This window comes from Chinchilla lanigera, unplaced genomic scaffold (assembly GCF_000276665.1).
Source record: "Chinchilla lanigera isolate Chin_1 unplaced genomic scaffold, ChiLan1.0 scaffold00017, whole genome shotgun sequence".
Classification (NCBI taxonomy): Eukaryota; Metazoa; Chordata; class Mammalia; order Rodentia; family Chinchillidae; genus Chinchilla; species Chinchilla lanigera.
The window spans coordinates 28,551,598-28,573,645 of NW_004955418.1; the positions used below are offsets into that span (position 1 = coordinate 28,551,598).

Consider the following 22,048-nt stretch of genomic DNA (forward strand, 5'->3'; position numbering starts at 1 on the left):
CCGTTGAGGGCTCTGCTAGATGGTGCTATTTGATTTAAATATCTTTCTTCATTCATTGCAACCGGCAGCAGGAATTCTCGACTGGCTGCCTTAGGAACTAAATATAGGTGGGGAGGCCGCTTTTGGGGGACAGACAGCAGGGACGGTTCCGGGTTGATTGTTGCTGCATTAATTTCGGGGTGTTTGTCGTTCCGATCTAAGACAAACCAGGAGGGTGCTTGTCTTTCCTACAGTAAACTTAGTTTCATTTTGGTGGGAGAGTTGATCTGATCACTCAGGTTTTCCTCTCTTGTTTACTTGAGATTTCATCGGTGCGTTTCTGCATCAGTGCTCCTCTCTGAAGACAGGAATCTTCAAGTTTTCATCAAAGGCTGTGAACAGATTTTTGTTGATTTTTTTTAAGGTGGCAGATTTTAAATGTAGCTGAGTGATGAGAAATTCTATTCTAGTAAACAAATTAGAACTGTTCTGATCTTTAAAAATTATAAAATAAAAAAATCATAGAAATAATTTGTCAATAATAAGTAATGTGCACCAAATAAAAGCATTCTGAAAAATGAGTCTTTTTCCTGGGCATGGTGGGGCACACCTGTCATCCCAAGACTCTGGAAGGCTGAGGCAGGAGGATCACAAGGCGCCCAGAAAGGGGTATTTAGCGACTTAGAATGTGTGTCAAACTAAAAACCAGAGGACTGTGGATGTAGCTATGTGTGAAGCCTGGGTGTTTATCCCCAATATACCCCCAAATCAGAACTGTTCTGATCTTAGAAGAATAATTTGTTTTTCAGTGTTAAGAACTGTGCTGATCTTTACATCTTTTTGTTTTTGAGTATGAAGTAAAATGAGTAATTTCCACTAATAAAATATGGAAAATGACTTACTGTGAGTAATAGCATGCACATGAAATAAACATATCAGTATTGGTTTCATAATCTGTCAAGAGATGCACTTTCTCACGTGAGCACAGAGTATAAAGCTGACCCGCTGCTGTAGAGGTTGCTTCCTCTTGTGTTAAGAAATCATTATATAAAATATTGGGAATTAATTGGTAGGTTTGACACAGTTTCTAAAACTTCACCCGACAGTTCTGAACATAAAAATGGCCAGGCTCAGGTTAATGACCTATTTTGTTGTTTTTAAAAAACAAACAGATCAAGTCTATTCAGAGGTGTAGATTAGGCTTAATTAGGGGGTGAGGGAGACCCTGAGGGGTGTGGGGCGCTTGCATAGAAATTCTAATTCGGACCCGGTTTGGCCCTTTTCCCGCTCTAGCTCACTTTCTTTATAACACTGATCGCAGTGGTAATTAAATAACTGTGTAATTGGTTGTTTAATGTGTAGCTTTTTCTAAAATGTAAGTTTCTTGAAAGCGGGGAGCAATACTTCTAATTTCTTCTGAGTATTTTTGACCTTGGGGCTGCCTTCCAGTATTGGAAGCAACAAATAAACTTCATGTTGAGGATGTTAGGTTGAAAGGGATGTTTTTCAGTGTAAAATACACTTTTTTTCAATGACCTCCAGGATAAGGACTTCCAACTTTGAGTTCCATGTTGTCTAGCTTAGTTCTGTTTCAAAAATACCCCAAACAATAACACAACAAAGGTAACTGTTTTTTATTTACTACCCTGTGTGCAGTCACTGCTTTGTGTATATTTATGTGTGCACAGTGCTTTATCTGTATTTTCCCTAGTTGGTTCAAAAAATCTGCAAGATAGGCGATTTGTTGTCCTCCAGTGGAGAAGTATGAAAAGAGACGGTGAGTGGTTAAGTAACTTACCTGGAGATGCACTGCTGGAAAGGTTTTGAACATAGGTTTCTCTAACGCTAGGACCTGTGGTTGAAGTTGAAAGAGGTGTTTTTTCAGCATACCAGATCTGGGCTAGGATGCTCCTGATTTAGGGAACAGCGTTACATAATCAGAACCAGCGGAGTGGCGACTGGGTCCGCTGTGCTGCCTGGATTGTTAGTGGGCTGGTGCCGCTCTGGTTTGGGGACTGCACGTACATGTGGGGCTGGGGAAGGCACAGAAGTTTTGGGAGTGCAGGTGAAGCCTAACATGATGAAGATTTCTCGTGGCTTCACATTGTCTCTGCAGGAATTTTATTTGATCACTTAAGTTTTGCAATTAAATGTAATAGCTAGCAACAGTTTCTGCATGAAATACTGCTGTACTTCCAGCCGTGCAGTGCACTGTATCACGGGAGTGAGCCATTGGGCTTGCACATAGATGCGAGGGGATATTAATTTTTTATTCAACTAATTTGATCTTTTAATATTATGTAATAGTATCAAGAGGTGAATCTGGATATAAGATACACATAGTAGAGTGGCATTAAGTCAGCTAGACATAAACTGCAAAGTCAAGCTGTCTCCTGTCTGGGCCTCCAAAAAGTAATGTGGCTTTTAATGCTGACATTGTTTGTTGAATATACAAGACACAAACATTGTACACTTGTTTTTAAGCTTACAGTCTAAAGAACTGTTAAATATTACTCCATCCCAGAGAGTTTATAGGGATTCCTACCAGCCACCATCACTTGCCTGATTCTCTTCCCATTAAAGCAGCCCTACCAAAGAAAAGTCACAGCTCTCCCTCTTTGAACAATACATGGCACGTGAAGAAATATAGATCTGTTCAGGAACTTGTTTGATGATGAGCAGTTCACACAATTCACGATCTCTAAAGTGAGTGATGGAATAGCTTTCGGGAATGAGATCTTCCCTACGATACTGCCTGACTCTTCCCCTCCCTACCGCAGGTGGTTTCCTCCAAAATACTGCCCAGCTCGGATCTGAACTGCAGTGTAGCTGTGAGATATCTTTTCTTTTGATTGATGTCTTCTCTATTATTTGAGGAGAAAGATTTTTTTTTTTTTGTCTTTTCAGTCAAGGTCTTGCTATGCAGTTCAGGTTGGCCTTGAGCTCACTTTGTAGCCCATGCGGTCTTCGAACTCGCAATGATCCTCCTGCCTCAGCCTCCTAAGTGCTAGGATTCCAGGCATGTGCCACCACATCTGGCCAAGGAGAAAGATTTTAAAATTTTGGAGGAGTGAATCTAAAGACAGAAACTAAGATTTTAAGACTTAAACTTTAGTATAGTTCATCCAAAGATTTATTGTAACTCTAAGAAATAGTATTATAAGTATGTATATTTTCAGGGCTGTAAAAGAAAAATGAAAGGTTTATTCCCACACTTTCAAAGCCAGTTTGCCCCATAAAACCAATTCAGGGTAAAACAAATCATTAAATTCTAGTCATTCTGCTGTAGTTGTCCAATATGTCATATCTTCAATTGCTACTAGAAAATAGAATTATTTTGTTTCAAAATTAGAACATACTGAGGCAGGGGCTGGAATCCCCAGATTGCAGCTGATTAACATTCCATCTCAGTAGTTTAGACTTAGAAGTAAAACTTGGAAAAAGCCAACTTGAATTTGGAATCTTTTCTTCCATGGACACTACAGTCATTACATGGATGTTGGGACATAGGGTGAGGTCCAGAGTATTGGATTTAAAAGACACGGAAGTACTGCTGGGGATATGCAACTAAAAATATGAATAATTGCCACTGTATTAGGAATATATGGACTATATTATTACAGCGCGTGACTGCTTTGACGTTGGAGTTGGAATGACATTAAACATTTGCATGCTGCTGACATGTTTGCTAATAAGTTAACCTCCATAAATATGCTGAAATATTAATTTTGTCATGAACTTATCATTTCCAGCAGGATGGTCTCAAGATATCACTGGAGCAATAGACTAAGATATATTTGTTAATATCTAAAGAGAGTTTAGAATAAAACAAGTGGTAATATTTAGATTTTAAATTGCTTATCAGATTTTGTTACATAACACCTGCTTATGTAAGGCTCGGTTAGTATAGGTATGTGACTTACCTCTCACGGTGAAAGTTTCCTGACTATTACACTAAACCCCACCTTGGCTACAGAAGGTGACCTGAGGCATGGCCCGCAGGATCAACGTCCTGATGCCCTGAGTAATATTAGCGAAATAGCAGAGGCTGTTCTTGCCTTCCCCAAGCTGTGATCCTACTCATTTTATGGACATTGAAAAACAGGTGGAAAAATGGACCACACAGGGAAGAATAAAGTTCCCCACATAACTTTAAAATTTATGGTTGATCACAATGGGTGAGTGGTCGTTTTTGTCACAGTTAAGTTCCTAGTTAAAGGTTTTTGAAAAGCACAGCTCTTCGTGTTTTTGTAATAGTTACAGGACCCAAAATTCATCTGCAGCCACTTGGGTATTCCCAGTGGGCAAGGGCAAGGGTGTTTTTGCTTGAGCTTGCTTGCCCTGCTTTCAACTTGGAGCACGATGAGGCCCCTGAGGAGGGAGAAGAAGGTGACGTCACCTGGTTCTGTCAGAGATGTCACCACTGAGGGGTGGATGAGTGTCCCCAAAGGCCCCTCCGTTACCACACCTTGGCCTCTTGCTCTTCCTCCTTTGCATCCTGGCTCATGAGGGGATATTAAGACATTTATTTTTGTGCATCTTTTAAAAAACGAAGTTCAGCTGGTATCACTTCTTTACTAAGGATGAAGCTACTCTCCTATTTCAGTGTAAGAATTTTGATTATTATATTTCGTGTAGGACTCCAAGGAACTTTGAGATCATAATGAGCAATCAGAACATTTGAAGTCACTCAGCTAGTGTGGACTTGAACCGGCCGCCTGACAGCTCCTATTTTTGGTCTCCTGTGTTACTTTTGCTTCATGGCCTTAAGGGCAGACAGGTAGCTCATTGCAGAGAACGTTGTAGAATCTGAAGTGTAGCACTCTGTTACTTCTCGTGCTGTTTTTTAAAGATTTTTTGATAAATGTGAGTATTGAAGAATATAGTTGTAATTATTAGTATAGCTCTTAGTTTTTAATATAAGCCACATTAAAATTCTGGGGAAAAATTCATGAAAGCAAGAATAGAAGAAGAAAACTTTGTCAGTGTCTCTGTCCATGTGAGTTCAAAGAGCTGATGCCCCAGACAGGCTCTTCCCAAATTAACAGGGCTGTTTCTGTTTCCTGACCTGGGATTGCTTTATTCTCCTCTTGTTTACCTGCTCCATACGTGAGAAAAAAACAAAGCTACTTTGTCAATGGCAGAACTCCAAGCGAATGAATTATTGCATGAAAGATGATTAGGAACGTCTACATGGTGGTGCACACCTATAGTCCCAGCTACTCTGGAGGCTGAGGCAGGAGGATCAGTTGAACTCAGGAGTTTGAGACTAACCTGGTCAACACAGCAAGACACCACCCCTCTCAAAAAGAACTAATACAAAATTTTATATACGCAGAATTAAAATGAATGTTTTCTATAAAGTAACAGAATCCTAAATGCTATAGATCTGGAGGGCTTGCCGTACAAAGTTATTGTTTTAATAAGAACAAAACAGCAGTGCTTTCATTTGAATATTTGTGTTTGGCACTTTCCTTGTGTTATCTCATTTAATCCTCTCAAAAGTCCTGCAGGCTGTCAGCACTGCTTTGTTACAGAAGAAGCAGGCTTAAGAGTTTATCATGCTTCTGGTTGCAGGTATCAGAACAGGAGCTGGAAAATGGCTCAATTGATCAGATTTAAAAATAAATCTCACCTAGGAGAGCATCTGAAAGCTGTAGTCTGAGAGTTGCTTTAGTGAATCGAGAACTTCAAGGTTAAAGTAAGGCCTCCGCCCTCCTTCTGGTCACCCGGAATGGAAGCATGCAGTCTCCCCTGGCCTCTCTTCCGACAAGCAGGAGCGCAGGCAGGAGGAGGGCAAGCGTTTTCTTTCACATCTGGTCATCCAGGCAGGGATGAAAACCTTTTCCAGAATTAGGAGATGTCTCCTTAGGCCTTACTGGAAAGAGCCGTACATTTCTTCTCCTGTGCCAATTATTGGCAAAGGTAATAGTGTTACCGAAACTGGCCTAGCTCGGTCTTCATTCAGCCCTGTCCTGGAAACTTGTCCCCTCCACCTGAACCACCTAAAGACAACTGGGAGTCTTTACAAGGGATGTGGAACTTGAAGATAAGGGGTGGAACAAAGCAGGCCCCTGCTTCTGTGGAACCTGCGCGTCTGAGAGACTGGCAGAGCAGCTGGTGGATGGGCAGGCCCACGGACTGAGGCACACTAAGCAGAGAATTGAGAAGCAGTGTAAGAAAAGTGCTAGCCTTGGGGCTGGCGCTCCCGGGGCAGCTCTAAGCTACTCTGAGGAACTTCTCAGCAGGGCGTAGTTGCTCAAGGATGTGTCGGATCAGAGTGAAAGTTGGGATAAAGGAGCTGGGCTCTTTACTGAGGAGGTAGGCAGTGGATCCAGTTGATCTGGTCTTCCTAGATAGTGGGGTTGCTTATCTCCTCTCCCAAGCCCAGGGAGTACAGAGGAAGACGGTGCAGCTTTATCACGACTTCGATAGGAACAGCCAAGGCTCCCAAACACACAGCCTGTGCGGTAACACGGGTCAGTGTGGCTGGCAGGACAGTCCCTCCCAAACTGCCTCCACGGGATCCACTGCCGCTGGCGCCTCCTCTGGTTTTCCTGTTTCATGTCTGGCATAAAGAAAGCGTGAGTTATTCGCCTAACATTTTGCTCAGTGTTGTCTCAGACCGAAAGGTCCCTGAGGACAGGGCCATGATGTCCACTTCACCTCTGTATTGCCACTGTTTGGTACGAGACTCAGAATCACTATTATAGGTTTGGGCAATACATGAATTTAGGATGTGGTTAATTATAAACACGTCACAGTCTATATTACCTGCATCTAGCTCGTTTTCTCCCCAGGATTGCCAGAATTTGGTGCTAGGGTTAATATGTAATTTCTAAAGACGATTTTTCCAGAATATAGGCATATACTAGTCTTTCTGTGGATCTCAGAATTAGGAAAGATTACCTACTTACGACGAAATACGTGTGTATTTAAATACGAATTTCTGGTAGACTACTCTGTATTCACAAATTTGGTGTTATAAACGACATTGAACTATTGTTGTGAAAGCATTTTTAATAGACTTTAAATCTCACAGTCCTTCTGTGAATCAGGTACCTCCATTTATTGTCGAGATTTAGAAATGAGATCGACTCACCAGCCAGGGTAATACAGAAATGTGACGAAGCCGGGCCATGGTTAGGATTCTTGGTTCTGAGGTCAGTCTTGCTTTCCGTGCACAGCGGCCTCCTCTTTTACTGTGAGAGACTCCTGAGCATTTAAGAAGTTTAAGTATGAATTTGGTTTGGCAGAATTGTACATTAGGTGATAAAGTTTCTGTCAGTATTTCGGTTACGTGGAAATGTGTGTTGCTGTAGTGTGTTAGTTGCAGGCCTGTACAGTTACTAACCTCGCCAGGGCCGCACCACCCAGAACATTGTACACTTTTGTTAGGCAGTGGGTGGCCGTGGGTCTAAGGGTAGCCCCAGGTTTTTCATTTCGTGAAGGTTTAGTTTTTATCAGTGAACTCTTCTCCACCTTTGCCAGTTAGCTGCAGTCTGGAGAGCTGAGCTGGGAAGGTTCTTTCCCCTTCATGCCTCTTTTTATCAAGGGAGGGAGAATCTTTCAATATGAATTACTGATGGCATATTTTTCTCTCATTGTAATAAAATTTACATGACGTGGGATCTACCATTTTCACTGCTTGTAGATGTAAAGCTCAGTGGTAGTAAGTACATTCCCCTTGTGACGCAGCCATCACCCCTCCCCAAGCCTAGAACATTTCATCTTCCCTACCTGAAGCTGTGCGCCCATTACACACAAACCTGGACATCAGTGTGGCGATTCCTCAAACACTGAAACTAGACTTCCTGTTTGACCCACCTCTTCCCCTCCTAGGCCTTTTCTGGAAGAGTTGAAGACATCGTATTACAGTGATCCATGCACCCCTGTTTACAGCAGCACAACTCATGGTAGATAAATCTTGGAAGTAGCCTCTATGTCCACCAGCAGATGAATGGGTAAAGCAAATGTGGTGTTTATACACTACGGAGTACTACACTGCCAGAAAGAAGGATAAATTTGGTCATTTGTAGGGAAATGGATGCCCCTTGAGAGCAGAATGTTAAGTGAAATAAATCAGGCACACAGGCTTCAATATCACATGGTTTCTCTTACATCAGAAACCCAATGTAGACATGAAGAGCAAAAGGAATGGTAAATACCAGGATGTATAGAGATAGATTGTTGGAAGATCAAAAGACGGAGGTGGGGAGCGAGGGGAGGAAGGGTGGAAAAGGAAGGAAGGTGTGCTCTGTACGCGCGCCGACTCCTCGTGAGGGTTGTGAGCAGTGTGCTGCTGCAAACGTGTATTAATAAGAAAAGGACAGCCCCAAAACCCAGCAACTTCCCTCCGCCCCCGTCCGCAGCCCCTGCCGGTCACCGTTCTACTTTTCTCTCGGAGTTGACTGCTCCACATTTCGCACGTAAGTGGGATCATACCATGTCTGTCTTTCGTGTCTGGCTTCCTGTTTAACCCCTACAGCAACTTCATAACGTAAATATAATTCCAATTTCACACGCAGGGAAACCGAGTCTCAGAGAGATTAGATGTCTTGCACAAGGCACTGAGCTTGAATTTAAGTTCAGGTTTCTCACTCTGCTGCCCACGCTGGCCATTTTGACCCAGTGTGTTTCATTGCGTGAATGGAGAAAGAATCGTGTTTGGAATGCTGAGTGGGTGGGAGGGGCCTGGATTGTTCCCCTCACTCTACCCACCCGGTGTAGTTGGACTGGGAGGACGGAGGAGGAGGTGAAGGAATGTTACATATCACAGCCACCGAAAAGCGGACAGAATCACAGGCACCGAAGGCGCTCCACTGATCGCTCCAAATTCCGGAGAGTTAACAATTTGGATGTAAATACTTATAAGAGAAAAAATGCCAGTTAGGAGCTCAGGTTCAAATGGAGCTATTTCCCCATCCCTCCCTCTGTAAGTAGAAGTGAAGCAGTCTGGCAGAAGTGGATTTACCTGGTAAAGTTTGGAGTCAGAAACAAACAGACGAAGAATAGGTAACGTTAGCGAGGAAAAGCTGGCTCCTGTAGTTCTGAGTCTCCTCCGCCTGCAGCCTCTTCCAGCCAGCTCACGGCCTGTCGGGTTTTTTGTTTGGTTTTGAACCCAGGGCACCTGGAGGGTTCCGTGTGGCCCAGGGTCAGTGCCACTGCCACACCGTGTCTGTTCCCTGTCATGGCTGCGGGACCAACAATTGGGAACGCAGAAATGACTCCTCACCCCTTTGTTAATTCGTTCTCTTTTGTGGTGCTGGGGATCAAAACCAGGGCCTCATCCATGCCGGGCAAGTGCTCTACCACCAGGCCGCATCCTCAGCCCCAGGGACGGTCCTTTGTTGTGTTTTTCTTTTCACAGCATCAAGTACTATTTGTCACTTATAATTGGATTAAAATTTCGTGATGATTATACTTTGTCAGTGCATGTAAGTAGTAACTATTATTAGGAAGCTGTTAAGGTGTTTCCATAAGCATATTTCCTCTGAATTAAACTTTGGTGTTGATATTATTATTCCTTTCTTTAGAAAGAGTATAATGGGAAAACGAGTGAGGTGTCTATAGTAAAGCTCATCACACACACATATATACGTGCATGTACACATACCAGGCATTGTTTTCAGGTCGGAGTTCATGTGCAAAATGACTTACGAATTCATTTTGAATCCAGATTGTACTGAGTGACTTCCATGAGTTGGATTTAGGAATGTACCGTATAGGCAAGTTTTCCCCAAAGCATTAGAAATTGTTGATTTTTTTCTTAAAGTAGGCGTATGCTTGACAAGTGAGCTGATAATATAACAATCCTAGGAAAAATGCTGTTAATCTGACGGTGTTGTCGCGTTCGAATTTGTCAGACCACCAGCAGATGGCTTCCTAACTGGAGAGCTGGAGACAGCTTCGCCCAGCTCTGTGCAGGGTAGGCCGCACGGGCTGCAGGAGAGGAGGTCAGCCCTGGGAGCAGGGGCTGCAAGGAGCAGGCCGCGTCCTGCCAGGGCTAAGCCGAGGTGTGGCTGGGTGGGAGAGGCCTTTCCTTCCCCACCTCTGGGCTCCTGTTCAGGCGGGCCGCTCCTTTCTGCGGGCCCAGCGGGACACTGAGTCAGGAGTCGGGTGATGTGGAGTCCGGAGTTAAGTTCCTGGGCCGCAGCAGAGTGGGCAGGAGAGGGAGTGTGGTCAGACAAGGGGCACGCAGCGCACCAGCACGATGCCCGGTGTTCATTTCTTTAAACATTTCAAACCAATCTTTCGGTTCTTTGTATAGAAAACACAGTGCCTAGACAAGAAGAGTTGGGGTTTACCTAGGTAGCATTTGAGGTGAGTTTTAAAAACTTGTCTGTTTTATGAGCATACATTTATATAAATTCTATGAACTGGGGCTCAGATTCTTCATGCTTTCTACTATTCCTCCATTTCTGTGTTTGTTTAACCAATGCAGACCGTCTGTATATGTTGAGCGCCCCCAGAGTTGGATGGGGAAACATTTCTAAGAGGATGCTACTGAAAACAGACTTTAGCCAAATTAGGGAGTGGGTCAACTGAAAGGGGTGGAGGGCGGGGAGAGAGAGAGAGACAGAAACAAAGAGACGTAACGTTCAGCACACAGTCATCCCTCAGCGTACTTGGCTCGGGCGTCTCCGTGGACACCGGACCTTGCCAGTGCCCAAGTCCCGTGTGGGGCAGCGCACGGCCTTGCATCCCGCCTCTGCCATCCTCCCACAGACTTGAACTCACCGTTAGATTACTTCTGATACTTGTTGTTCGGGGATTGAAGAAGGAGAAAGACATCTGTCATGTTCAGGACAGATGTCGGTTTGTTTTCCCCGTGCTGTCGTTGTGTGGTTGGCGGAAGCCACAGACGCAGCACCATGGGCCCGAGGGTGCGGGCTGCGCCGTGCGGGACACAGCTGCAAGGTACAGCTGCGAGTCCAGCAGCCGCCATCGATAATGACCTTGTGCAACAGCGCGACCTGGGAGCTGCGGAGCTTGGGTCAGAGAAGTGAGGTCACTGAGGTGCACTTCAGGGTAATAATTCTGGAGGTGGGGGGTGGGCCTACCAGGGAGCAATTGTGACAGGCCAGCTGCTGTCACACGCAGACAGCTAGCGTGCCATCACGCCTGGGCAGCAGCACAGAGGTTCTTTCAGGGTGAGGAATAGATGGGACCTGGTGGGCCACACGTAAAATATTAGGACCCTAAGGTGACTGCAATTGCTTCAGCCCCAGCTTAAGGGAAACCAGGGGAGAACCCGGAGGAGGTGATGAGCTCAGTGTGGCCTCCTGACAGAGCAGTCTGCGGGGAGATTGACTGCCCAGGAGAGCAGTTATCCAGCTGGATGAGGAAAGGATGGAGACCCAGAAGTCTTGGGTTTTGTAAACACCGCCCTTGTGCAAGTACCTCTTGCATAATACTTTGTTTCATTGTGCTGGTGAGGAAACTAAGACTTAGCAGCATAAGATATACTCAAATCACACAGGCAGAAGCCGGACCCTGAACTCGGGCGCAGCTTTTCCTTTGCTTTTAAACATGAACTGTATTGAAGGCAGCATTCCTGCACCTGCGTGCTAGCAGCCTGGTGAATTCAAGCAAGTGCACACTCGGGAACCCAGCGCCTGCACCAAGAGCGAGACCCTCAGACCCTGGAGGCTTCCCGAGGGCTCCCTGCCCCGCTCCGGACAGTGTAGCATGGTTTTGCCCGTTTCTGTGTGTAGATGCCTGCGCCCTTGTTTTTATCGTGTGTCATCTGAAGCCACCAGGTGGGAAGGAAGGCATCTTCTTGGGAAAGGGTGAGGAAATCACAGGTGGAACGTCTGGCTCTTTAAGGGTCGAATGGGAAGGGGTTGGGGGAAGGACCCTGAGGCGTGAGGGGGACTCACGGGCATCGCTGGGCCCAGGTGGGGCCTCAGGAAAGGCAGAGCGCATGGCTCCGCCAGACGCAGCAGTCGCGAAGCGTTAGACAAGGCTGAGACTGGGGTGGAGAGCCTCTCTGGGACGGCAGGGAGGACGGGTGGCGGGGCGGCCTCCCCTGAGGAGGACCTGGGAGGACTGGCCCGGAGGAGGAGGCGGAGGCGTGGGATCCTTTTTCCTTGGCGAATTCTGCGTGGCGGGTGTTTGCTGGGATCACTGTTCGGTTTTGTCGTGTGTTAAAGAGGTCTCGGCGGCACTTCGGAACACTTTGTTTTTGAATTAAAGGATGACAGCAGTGGGATGGTGTAGAGGGCATGGAGGAAACCAGGGAGTGGTGTTCCGCTTTGAAGATATGGCTGCTGGAAGTGAGTGTATGCGAATGTTTAAAATGATCTCTAGGAAGGGTTGCTAGCTACTGTCAATCGATTTTTAAAAGCTTTTTGAATCTTGGGAGATGGAAATGAAGGGAGCCTTTCCAAGAGATGGCTGGGAAATGACTGTGGTGCGGTCAGAAAACTAAATTAATAGCTGCTTGCTGTGGCTCCGAGTGGGCTCCAAGCCTTGCCGGCAAAGTCTGCTGGAAGAGCGTTTTCAGAATCCCCCCCAAGCAGCAGACCCACTCGGCCCTCCAGATGCAACCTCCATTTCCTTTCTGCCCTGTAGAACGCGTGAGGGAAACCCCTGTTTGCAGGACACAGCTGGAGTTCGGTTGGTTTACTAGTGCTTTTACGGTAGTGCTCATTGTGCCTGTGGGAAGGGACAGAGAGATGAAAGGATCGGAGAGGGAAGACGTAAAGGAGGCTTCAGGTGTGCGCCGTGCGTGCCGCCCTCCCGAGGAGTGGAACCAGGGCGTACTGCAACGTGGCTCATAAACATTTCAAAGAAAAGCATTTAAAACTAAAAAAGTTTTATTACTTCCGTAATAAATATTCAAAGTGGAAAACTTTAAAGAATACAGATAAACAAAATGAAGAAAATAAAAATGCCCATATAACCTTCCAGACTTTTCTGTATCCACTCATGCATGGGAAATTTTTTCATATCACTTAATAAGAAAAATAGCAAAGCCAGTTGACCAGAAACCATCCTTTTCAGTCACAGGGGGAAGAGGCAACCAAAGGTACCCAGTTCTTATCTTCTAGGTTCCCAGTAAGCACTTCCCTGAAAAACAGATGGAAGAAAAAAGTTGACAGTTTGCCCTCAGCAGTTCTGTCATCGCCGGGCCCCTGCTCCCGGGCAGGGTCTCTGCTTGGGAGAAGTCAGAAGACAGGCGTGGAACCTGCGTGGACAGGAAGCTCCAGCTGGCTGGCGCGGGAGGGCTGCTGGGAAGGTGACCGGGGCCGAGGTGACCAGAGCTGGTGGCAGCAGACAGCCAGGCCCTACAGCCGGGCCCTGCAGCCGGGCTCCTGCCGGCCGGGGCAGAACCTGGATCCCAGCTCACCTTCTGCCATCCTGACATCGGGAAACAAGGGCTGTGAGATGTTCAGAAAAATCAATTCCCTTTTCCTCCAGTGTAACAAGACACAGATACACTGTTGAAGGCCTCTTGTCATTTGTAGCCTGTAGGTTTCTGCATAGAGGAGAGCAAACATACATACAGAAATGATATAAAGTGCGGTTTATTCCTGATGTTTCATTTTTAGATAATATTTTATGGTGAGATGTATAATGTTTTGCTCTCCTAAGGAGGAAGTTTATAAAATGTGTTATGAATTATTTGTAAAACATGAATTCCTTATTAAACAGCATTTCATTATTTGAAAGTATAGTTAAATTTATAATTTAAGGGATAAGTTAGGAAAAGCCCTGTGTAATATATCACTAACATACATGAGTTGTGTATTTACATAAATCTCATGATTGTTTTATTAGAGCTTAGAAATGCAACTGACAATATTAGGGCTGTCATTTATTTTCTGTTGCATACTTATAAGTGATACAATAAATCAAGTTTTATCAGTATATATTTAATGTAATTTTCAACATGCAGCATGAGGTGAAGTAACTAAAGTTTATAAGCAAAATTCTTCAGTACTTTCGTTTGATCATGAATTTAGCATACTTACATTCACTTAAAATCAACTTTCAGGAGCATATGCCTGTCAGAAATATTCCAGTAAGGACAACAGTCTTGCACGAGTTGCAAAATAACCAATTATTAACAGGAAAGACCACAGACCATGCAGGTACTGGCTTAGGAGTGTAGCATACCTTGTGGTCTACTTTTCTTACTACATTTTTCATTCATCTTACTACTAGGAGCTGGCAGTTGGCTTTGTGGCAGAGCACTTGCTTGTCTGGTGCCCGTGAACCCCCAGGTTCCACGCCCAGCACCTCCCAAATAAAAACAGCATAGTGTACTGTCTTGCCGCATGCTGCTTATAGCCTTATACATATTCTTCAGTGTAGCGTAGTCTTCTGCTTGGCAAATCGTCAAGGCATTGTTGATAATCTATGGGAGCACGGTAGGACTTGTTTGTGCCGCAGATGGGCTCCTTGCTGTCTGTGTTGAGAATCCTCTTGGCAAGGCAGGAGCTTTGAAATGTATGAGAACTGTGTCTGCCTAACCGTGGTCTGCCAGTGTTTAGAATAGACCCAAGGGAGGTGGAGATTTGGAGCCGACTGCAAACTAGAACCAAGGTGGGAAATACTTCAGTTTGGGTTTGTTGTCCCTTTCAGATATTAAAGAGTGCTTATAGATACTTTGCCGTCTGTTTTTCTTAGATGTTGGCAATTTGGAAGTACAACAAATGAAATAATGGCCTTTTTACTTGTTTACTTAAGGAATTCTAAGAGGCAAATAATAGGTATAGGTTATGGTTCACCTTCCCATTTCATCTACCAGCTCCCTTCAGCCTGGCAAAAGAAGGGTCTTGGTTCTCAACTCCAGTCAGAAAGTATCACGCTCGTGCCGTTTGCTCTAAATGGACAGGTATTTATAATACAGCCTTCACGTGTCTGATGTTTCATTTTTTTTCCAGCTAATTGCAAGGCTAATGATGCTTTGAATTTTTTCGTGCTTCTTTCCTTTGCCAGGGCAAAATAAAAGTCACCGATCCTTTTAGATGGATGGATATTTAACTTGTTTAAAGAAGTGTTCTTTAGTATTCAGGGCCCCTGTTCAGCCAAAAATAGCCACTCGGAGTATTCGGAGAACTTTCGGTTTCCTGAGTTGCTTGCCGCAGGCTCGGAGCTGAGAAGGAAGCTCCGGCTTGCGCGGTGTTGGGTCAGATGAAGGGGATCATACAGAAAGGAAGCAATAAAACATAGTTAATAATTCTTCGACTGTACAGTGATTTGTCAACAGCACTGGAGGGTTACAAGGAAAATGATTGGGCCTGTTTGATTCTAAGTGACGCAGCCTGAGTGTGTTGTAATGAATCCACGCCATGTGCAGTACAGAGCTTCTTAGTGAAAACGTTTCGCTTGCAGGGTGGATTCCCAGCTGCGGGGCTGGGCCGCGGTTTCTGACCTTCCTCTTCCAGCTGTTGACGCGCCTGGGAGAATCTTCACAGTCGCAACTGTGAACGTCACACAAGCGCTCTCATCCCTCTGTGTGTTTCTTTCTGGGACCACCCGGTCACAGTTTCCATTCCGTGCCAGCCTGAGAGCGTTGCCGACAGAATTTTCTTCTGTTGATGACTGATAGCTTTTCATCTTGCTAATTGATATTGAAGTGAGCTTAATAAGAGCTTTATCTATTATTGTGGGATTCTGGGCATATTTATTTTGCCTGATGAAGGAAGAGGCAATACTTACTGAATCTATTAAGATGTATTATAAGCCAGGCATTGTGGTACACGTCTATAACACTCTGGAAGGCTGAGGCAGGAGGATGAAAATTTCGAGCCTAAGCCTGGACAGTTTAGCAACTTAGTGGGACCCTGTCTCAAAATAAAAATAAAAAAGTCTGAGGATGTAGCTAAGTGTGAAGGCTCTGGATTTAATCCCCAGTACAAAAAAAAATTTTTTTTCCTTATTATATGTTTCTTTTGAGTTGCAGGGTATTATAATTCTGAATAACTTTCTAAGACCCTTTTCCTTCCATGGGTGAGAAAATTTAGTCAAGATTTTAAAGGCAGAAATTGAATATTTTTTGAATGATGAAGGGGTCACTTAACCAGCAGTGCACAATGCTTCCAAAGAGCTGAGCAGAGGGAGAGGCTTTATAGTTTTTCTTCCGTTTGTGTTTACTAGAAAGGGTATGAGGTACTCCTCTTAGTGCTATGAGCACCTTTGCAAAACTGAGATCTGCCTGGAGCCAGGGTTTCTTCTGTATCAGTCCTCCCCAGTAGCTTGGCTACAAAGCTGAAGATTATAAAACAGGAAAGCAGCATTCGGATTGCTTGTTTTGCTTTTATTTATTTGCATATGTAATTTATTGTAACTGTAAAAAAGAGAAGTTCTTATAAAAAGCAACAAAACAGGAAAACAACAAAATTGTCATTTCTTCTGGTAGATTTATTAGGCCTCAGTTCAAAAAATTAAATTTGAGAGATTCTGTTCAATCTTGATAGAGTTTTGATAGAAAGTTGGACATGTAAAATCAAAACAATTTTATTTCAAACATTAAAGACATTATTTAAAAGATGCTAGGAGTAAATTTACAGATTGTATTGATGTTACTGTTTACTACATGTCTTGGACTCCAGGCTACAAATTATTATCACTCTCTTCCATTAAGAACACTAATTTTTTCATATGTGTTTATGTTGAAGTATTTATATATCTTATGGGTTATAAATTATCACTTTATTTTGAAGAAGGGGAAGTCTAGCTTTCATATTTAAGGACAAAGAAAATAATTTTAAAAATTGAACTAGATGGTTTAACATGTCAAAAACTTTTATATATTATAGCTTCTGAAATAAATTTGTTTTATGGTTCTGATTATGTTTTTCTACTTCTACAGCATTATTTTAAAGATTATTAAGACTTTCTAGTTCACAGAGGGAATGATATAGGCCAAGGAAAGACCATCTTATGAAGCCAATTTTAAGGCCGTGAAACCCAACGCTTTAGTGTCCTGCGGTTGAAATATCAAGTTTTTGTTCACCTGACATGATAATTGAAGTGAGGACACAATTTTTCAATTCTCCATGTCATATGATAATAAAACAATTTATGTTAAAGTTTCATTCATCTTATTATATCCCCAAGTTAAACATAAGCAAGAAGGAAGAGATAAGCGAATTTCTGGGTGTTATTCCTCACAAGGAATCTACAAATAAATGGATCATCTGTTCTTTTCTTCCTGAGTCTGCCTGCTTTTTAAAAAATTTTATCAGTATGTGTCTGTGACACAGGATGAGTGTGTGTGTGTGGGAGGCATTTGTACACACACGTCACACCTTGCTGCCTTCATCCCCTCCCCCTCCCTCAGCCCCAGGCCCTGGTTCATTTCTCATAAGGAGGGATTCTAACCTGGATGGTAACCCTTCTATAGTGTGCAAAACCTAGGAAAAGAGTCCAAACCTATTAATTGAACTTTATTTAGATAAGGCCGTTGACTTGTTCCTGAAGGACCCTTACTATAACCTTAAAAACTAGCATGCTTCCTGGGGTGCTGGAGTGGAAGAGCCCTTTTTGCTTGAAGCTTATAAAGCAGCCATGGAATCTTTCCTCTTACTGGCATACTTTTCCTGAGGACGTTGCCAAGGATTCATTTGGCTGGGCAGTTGTGCGGACGTTTGTGATTGCTTCTTGAGGGTAATAGTTCTGAAAATATTATTTATTTTTCTACATATTTGTGATCATCTAAAAAAAAAGTGTTAAAGTATTTTTTGATAAACTATTAACACATGAATGACTCAGAGAATGTAATGATGTTAGGCTCATGACTTCATTCACCATCTTACTGTCTCAATGAAGTGAATGCTATACTTTGCTTTATGGATAAGGAATCTAAGGCAAAGGTATTTAGAAACTTCAGGCTGTATATTTTGTTATCTACAGAAGCTATATTTGAACCTTGTTATTTCCATTCAACACTTGTGTAGTGATTATGAAGTTTCAGTCTTCAAGATGAAACTTTCCTGGAGATCTGTTTCACAACAATGGGATAGCATCACTGAATTGTACACCTTAAAGTGGCTGACGTGGCAACTCTTATGTTACGTGTGTTCAGTGAAGAGTTCTATTAGAAATTAATATCTTCGAGGCTGGGGATTTAGCTCAGCGGCACAGCACCTGCCTGGAAAGCGCAAGGTCGTGAGTTTGATTCCTGGTACTGGAAGGAAAAAAAAAATTATTATCTTCTTGCTTGCTTAGTAAATAAAATTTTAGCGAAGAATAGAGAAGTGGTAACATGCACACCACTTGGCTCCTCTCACATCCTGTATCTGAGTATGTAAATCTCATCATTTCAGGGGAAGCTGGGTTTCGATTGCTTTGGATGAAGCCGTGGAATATAGTTTTCTTCTCTTATGACGAGAAGATTATGTTTCTTTGTAAGAATCTAATGAGTGATGGAACAATAAAAGATAGGATGTAAACTAGAATTATGGTACCGGAGAAGAAGTGTATTTTAGTTTGTCGTTCTAAATGCGAAGTCTACTTTTTTCGGTTTGATGAAACTCAAGAAAACATGTAAATTTTTAGTTATAAATGTGTTTCAACCATGTCATTGTTTTCGAGTAATAAGAATAAGTTGTTTGTTTTTAAAATAGAGCAAAAAGTTTGTATTTGACAAGGATTACTTATTTTGGTGATGGCAAGTTATTTGTGATACCTTTCCACATAGCAGGATAGAAATCTGTTATCTCAGTTGAGTAAAAATGACCACAAGTAAAAGTCTGACCTTTTTTTCTCCCCAATATCTGTGAAGATTTATTTTGTGCATCTGTATTTTCTGAAAGTGTTACCGTTTATCTTTTAGATGACAAAGAGATAAATGATATTGACTGACTCTGTAGAATTAGGTACTTCAAATGATGGAGCTTTGTTTCCCATCTCATATACTTGCCTGCATTTATTTACCTTGACCCATCCATGTAACTGCTTAGACCCCAATTCTTTATTAGTGTAAAATATAATTTATAAGCTACTGTAAGTATAAATCTGTATGTATAGAGGTCTAATAGTGCTGTAGAGTTGATGGCAGTATCAGTACTGGTCCACGCCAGGCTTTCGAGGGTGTATTTCACACTGATTCATTCATTCATTCCCATGCACCCCGGCCCCCACTTCTGCACTGCAGCCCCACGCGAACCATTCAGGCAGGGGTCTCCAGTCCCTATTTCTAATGGCTGCATAAAATGGTTATTATTAGTAGTATTAGTAGTAGTAACTATTATTTTACAATGTCTGCTTGAGAATTTCTAGCTTCAGATTCTTTTTTTTTAAGCAAAAGAATCCAACCTACTCAAAGATAGGCTACTCTAATTATTTAAGGGCAAATATAACCTAATTCTGTAATTAATAAAAAAATAAGAGTAACACTTTGAAAACATTGATAAATCTAGGAGAAATATATTATTCTTTAACTCACTGAGTTTCTCCCACGTATTATTTTTGACTGACAAATCATGGTTGTAAGCATTGGTGGGGTAACTGTAATATATATATATTTATGCCATATATTATATGCCATGCAGAATGATTAAACCAAGCTAATTAGTATCCATCAACTCAGCTACTATTTTTATGGTGAGACATTTGAAAATTACTCTCTTAGTTATTTTGTAATATACAAGCCTCATAGTCTTTTAAAATAAATAGAAAATAAACTTCATTTTCCACTCAACATCAAATTTAGTTTTGCTTTGCAGTTGGCTCCAGCTCTGCCCAGGACTTCAGCTGTAGGAAGGATTGAATAAATGTGTTGGTTTTATTTAGTGTCGTGACTGTCAGTTATGAGTTGGCTTGGACATTTGCACAGGTTAATTCATGTTTGGGGCAGTGTGGTTTAGACATCGATCAAAATAATTTGTCACAAAGCATAAAAGATGTTTCTCGTTTACAATCCAGTTGGGACGCTCTCTCCGTATTTTTGACCATTCTGTCAGCGCGTGTCTCAGGTGTTATCTCTGTTTTACTAAAGAAGGAGAAGCAGGACTCATGCAGTAAGCGGCTTGCACAAGGTTTCCTGCCTCCGGAGTCCAGTCAGGAGGAGGACTGGACTCTTCTGGCTCTGGGACCAGCCTTCATAGGCCGTCCTCACCTTGGGGAGGGACTGCGCGGTGTGCAGGTCGTGGTAGACCAGCCACATCACTCGTGGTTTTATATAACTGGGTGCAAGAAATATTTTATTTTTTTCTTAAAAAAAAAAAAAAAGCTGGCACTGCTTCTTTTAATAACAGCCTCCTCCTGGCCCTTTTGTTCATGGCCTTTCATAACTGTCTTTCAGCGCTTCACTAGCTACCCCCCAAACACACCTCAGGACATGGGGCAAGGTTTCCCCTTGCTGGGCTGACACCTTTCCTCAGGCCCCAGCACTTCCCCAGCACCTTGCAGGGCTCACTGTACCCTGTAGCACGAAGTGGAGGGTCTCGTCTCGTCCACCTTCCACTCCCCAGCCACAGTGCAGCAGGTTGGCCCTGGATAAACACTTGCTGTGTGATGAACTGTGAGTTGTCAGGAGATGCTTAATTTATATTCACTCTTATGAGAAAAGCCTCAAAGGATCTAGACAAAGATTTCTATAAACTTACGGAATGTTTCAGTGCATAACAGCGGGAGCAGTCCTAGCTCCAGGTGGTAGAGAGTGAGACCCACAGCTGTGTGAAGACAGCGGGACAGACCCAAGGAGGCCGAGGTCAAAGCTAGGAAGCTGGTAGAGCTGGGATTTGAACCCAGGTCTCTGTAACTGAAGCCAGCACTGTTTTCACTGCTTTGCTGCTTCCTAAATTAGTGCATAAGTTGTCTGGAAAATTTGGTTCTGACAAACAGTTTCTCTTCCCAGTGGTGCTGGATAGATGAGGTGTTACTGTAATAAGGTGCTAATTGAAGGCGGGAGAGTAAGTGCAGAAGCACTTACAGGAGGAGGCGCTGCACACTGACATCCTGGCGAGACCGCCTAGAGGAGCTGTAGGATGTGGTCCATTCAGGGAGTCCCGGCACCAGACCTTGGGGTGTGTGTTGGAGAAAGTGATTACTAGGAGTTTAAAAGTGTGTGTATTCTGAAAGCAGGAAGGAGAACTGGGTGACAGGAAGAGAGAATTTATACTGGAGAAGAGTGAGATTTTTTTTTTTAAGTAAAGGCTATGATTGGTGGGTATTTAAACCATGTGACATTTAGCTTTTTCTGTGGTTACCAAGCACAGTGGCCTTGTGGGACAGAAGAATATTTTAGGACGGTCAGATCCAGGGGCAGTGTCCAGATTTTTGGTAGAGGGGATTGCGTGCAGAGGCACTGTACTACCATGGAGCTCCGTGCCCTGCCCTTTTGATTGTTTATTTGAGACACGATCTGACTAAGCTGCCCAAGTGGGGCTTGGACCTTTATGCCCATGCCTCGCGCCCCAACCCCGCCCCAGTGCAGGGATCCAAGCGTGTGCCCTGTGTCCAGGCTCTGAGTTTCGCTGGTGTGGCATTGGTAGGACAGGGCGCGTGACTTCCAGCCCTTCCATTTGCTGGTCTGGGAACCTGGAACAGGGCTTCCTACCGCCCTCACTTTCTCCTCAGTGCAGCCCCGGAGGGTCTGACTCAGGTCTAAGGTGTGCATCAGGCTCCGCCTCCTCCGTGATTGCAGAGGGCTTTGTATTTGATTATTGTTTTGTTTTGTGATCTGAAAGCCATAAAGTGGAGTGTATCAGATCCTCAGAGACAGCAGCCTTTGCAGCCAGAGTGCCTCTCTTGCTTTCTTTTCTGCAGTCCCTGTTTGTCCCGGCCCCTCTCCCGTCCTCTGCCTCCGCTGACATCCACAGGAGCGCCTCGGATCTGCCTCTGTCTTTAAAACTGTGGTGACGCTTTAAGCACACGTGTTTGTAATCTGTGTAAATGGCCTCGTGCTAAAGATTGTGTTTCTTTTTCACTCAGCACTTTTGTGATGGGAAACTTCAAACATACAGATGTGGAGCAAGTCGAGCAAAGGCCCACGTGTGCCTTGCCCAGGAGTTGTCATCTCATGGCCGGTTTAGCGCCATATGTGTGTTTAAGCTTCCTCTCTTTGACATCACTCCCCACAACTCCACCTCTACAAATGATATATTTCATT

The 22,048-nt window shown here is 43.6% G+C and overlaps 1 protein-coding gene across 1 annotated transcript in view; it reads left to right on the plus strand.

Annotated features, from left to right (window-relative positions):
- Window positions 1–11,137: 11,137 nt before the first annotated feature.
- Ssbp2 (single-stranded DNA binding protein 2) overlaps window positions 11,138–22,048 on the plus strand; it is a 250,807-nt gene continuing 239,896 nt past the window's right edge. The window contains exon 1 of the mRNA XM_013512973.1: window positions 11,138–11,741. Coding sequence (XP_013368427.1) covers window positions 11,671–11,741 — 71 coding nt within the window. The 5' untranslated portion in view covers window positions 11,138–11,670. The remainder of the gene's footprint in view (window positions 11,742–22,048) is intronic.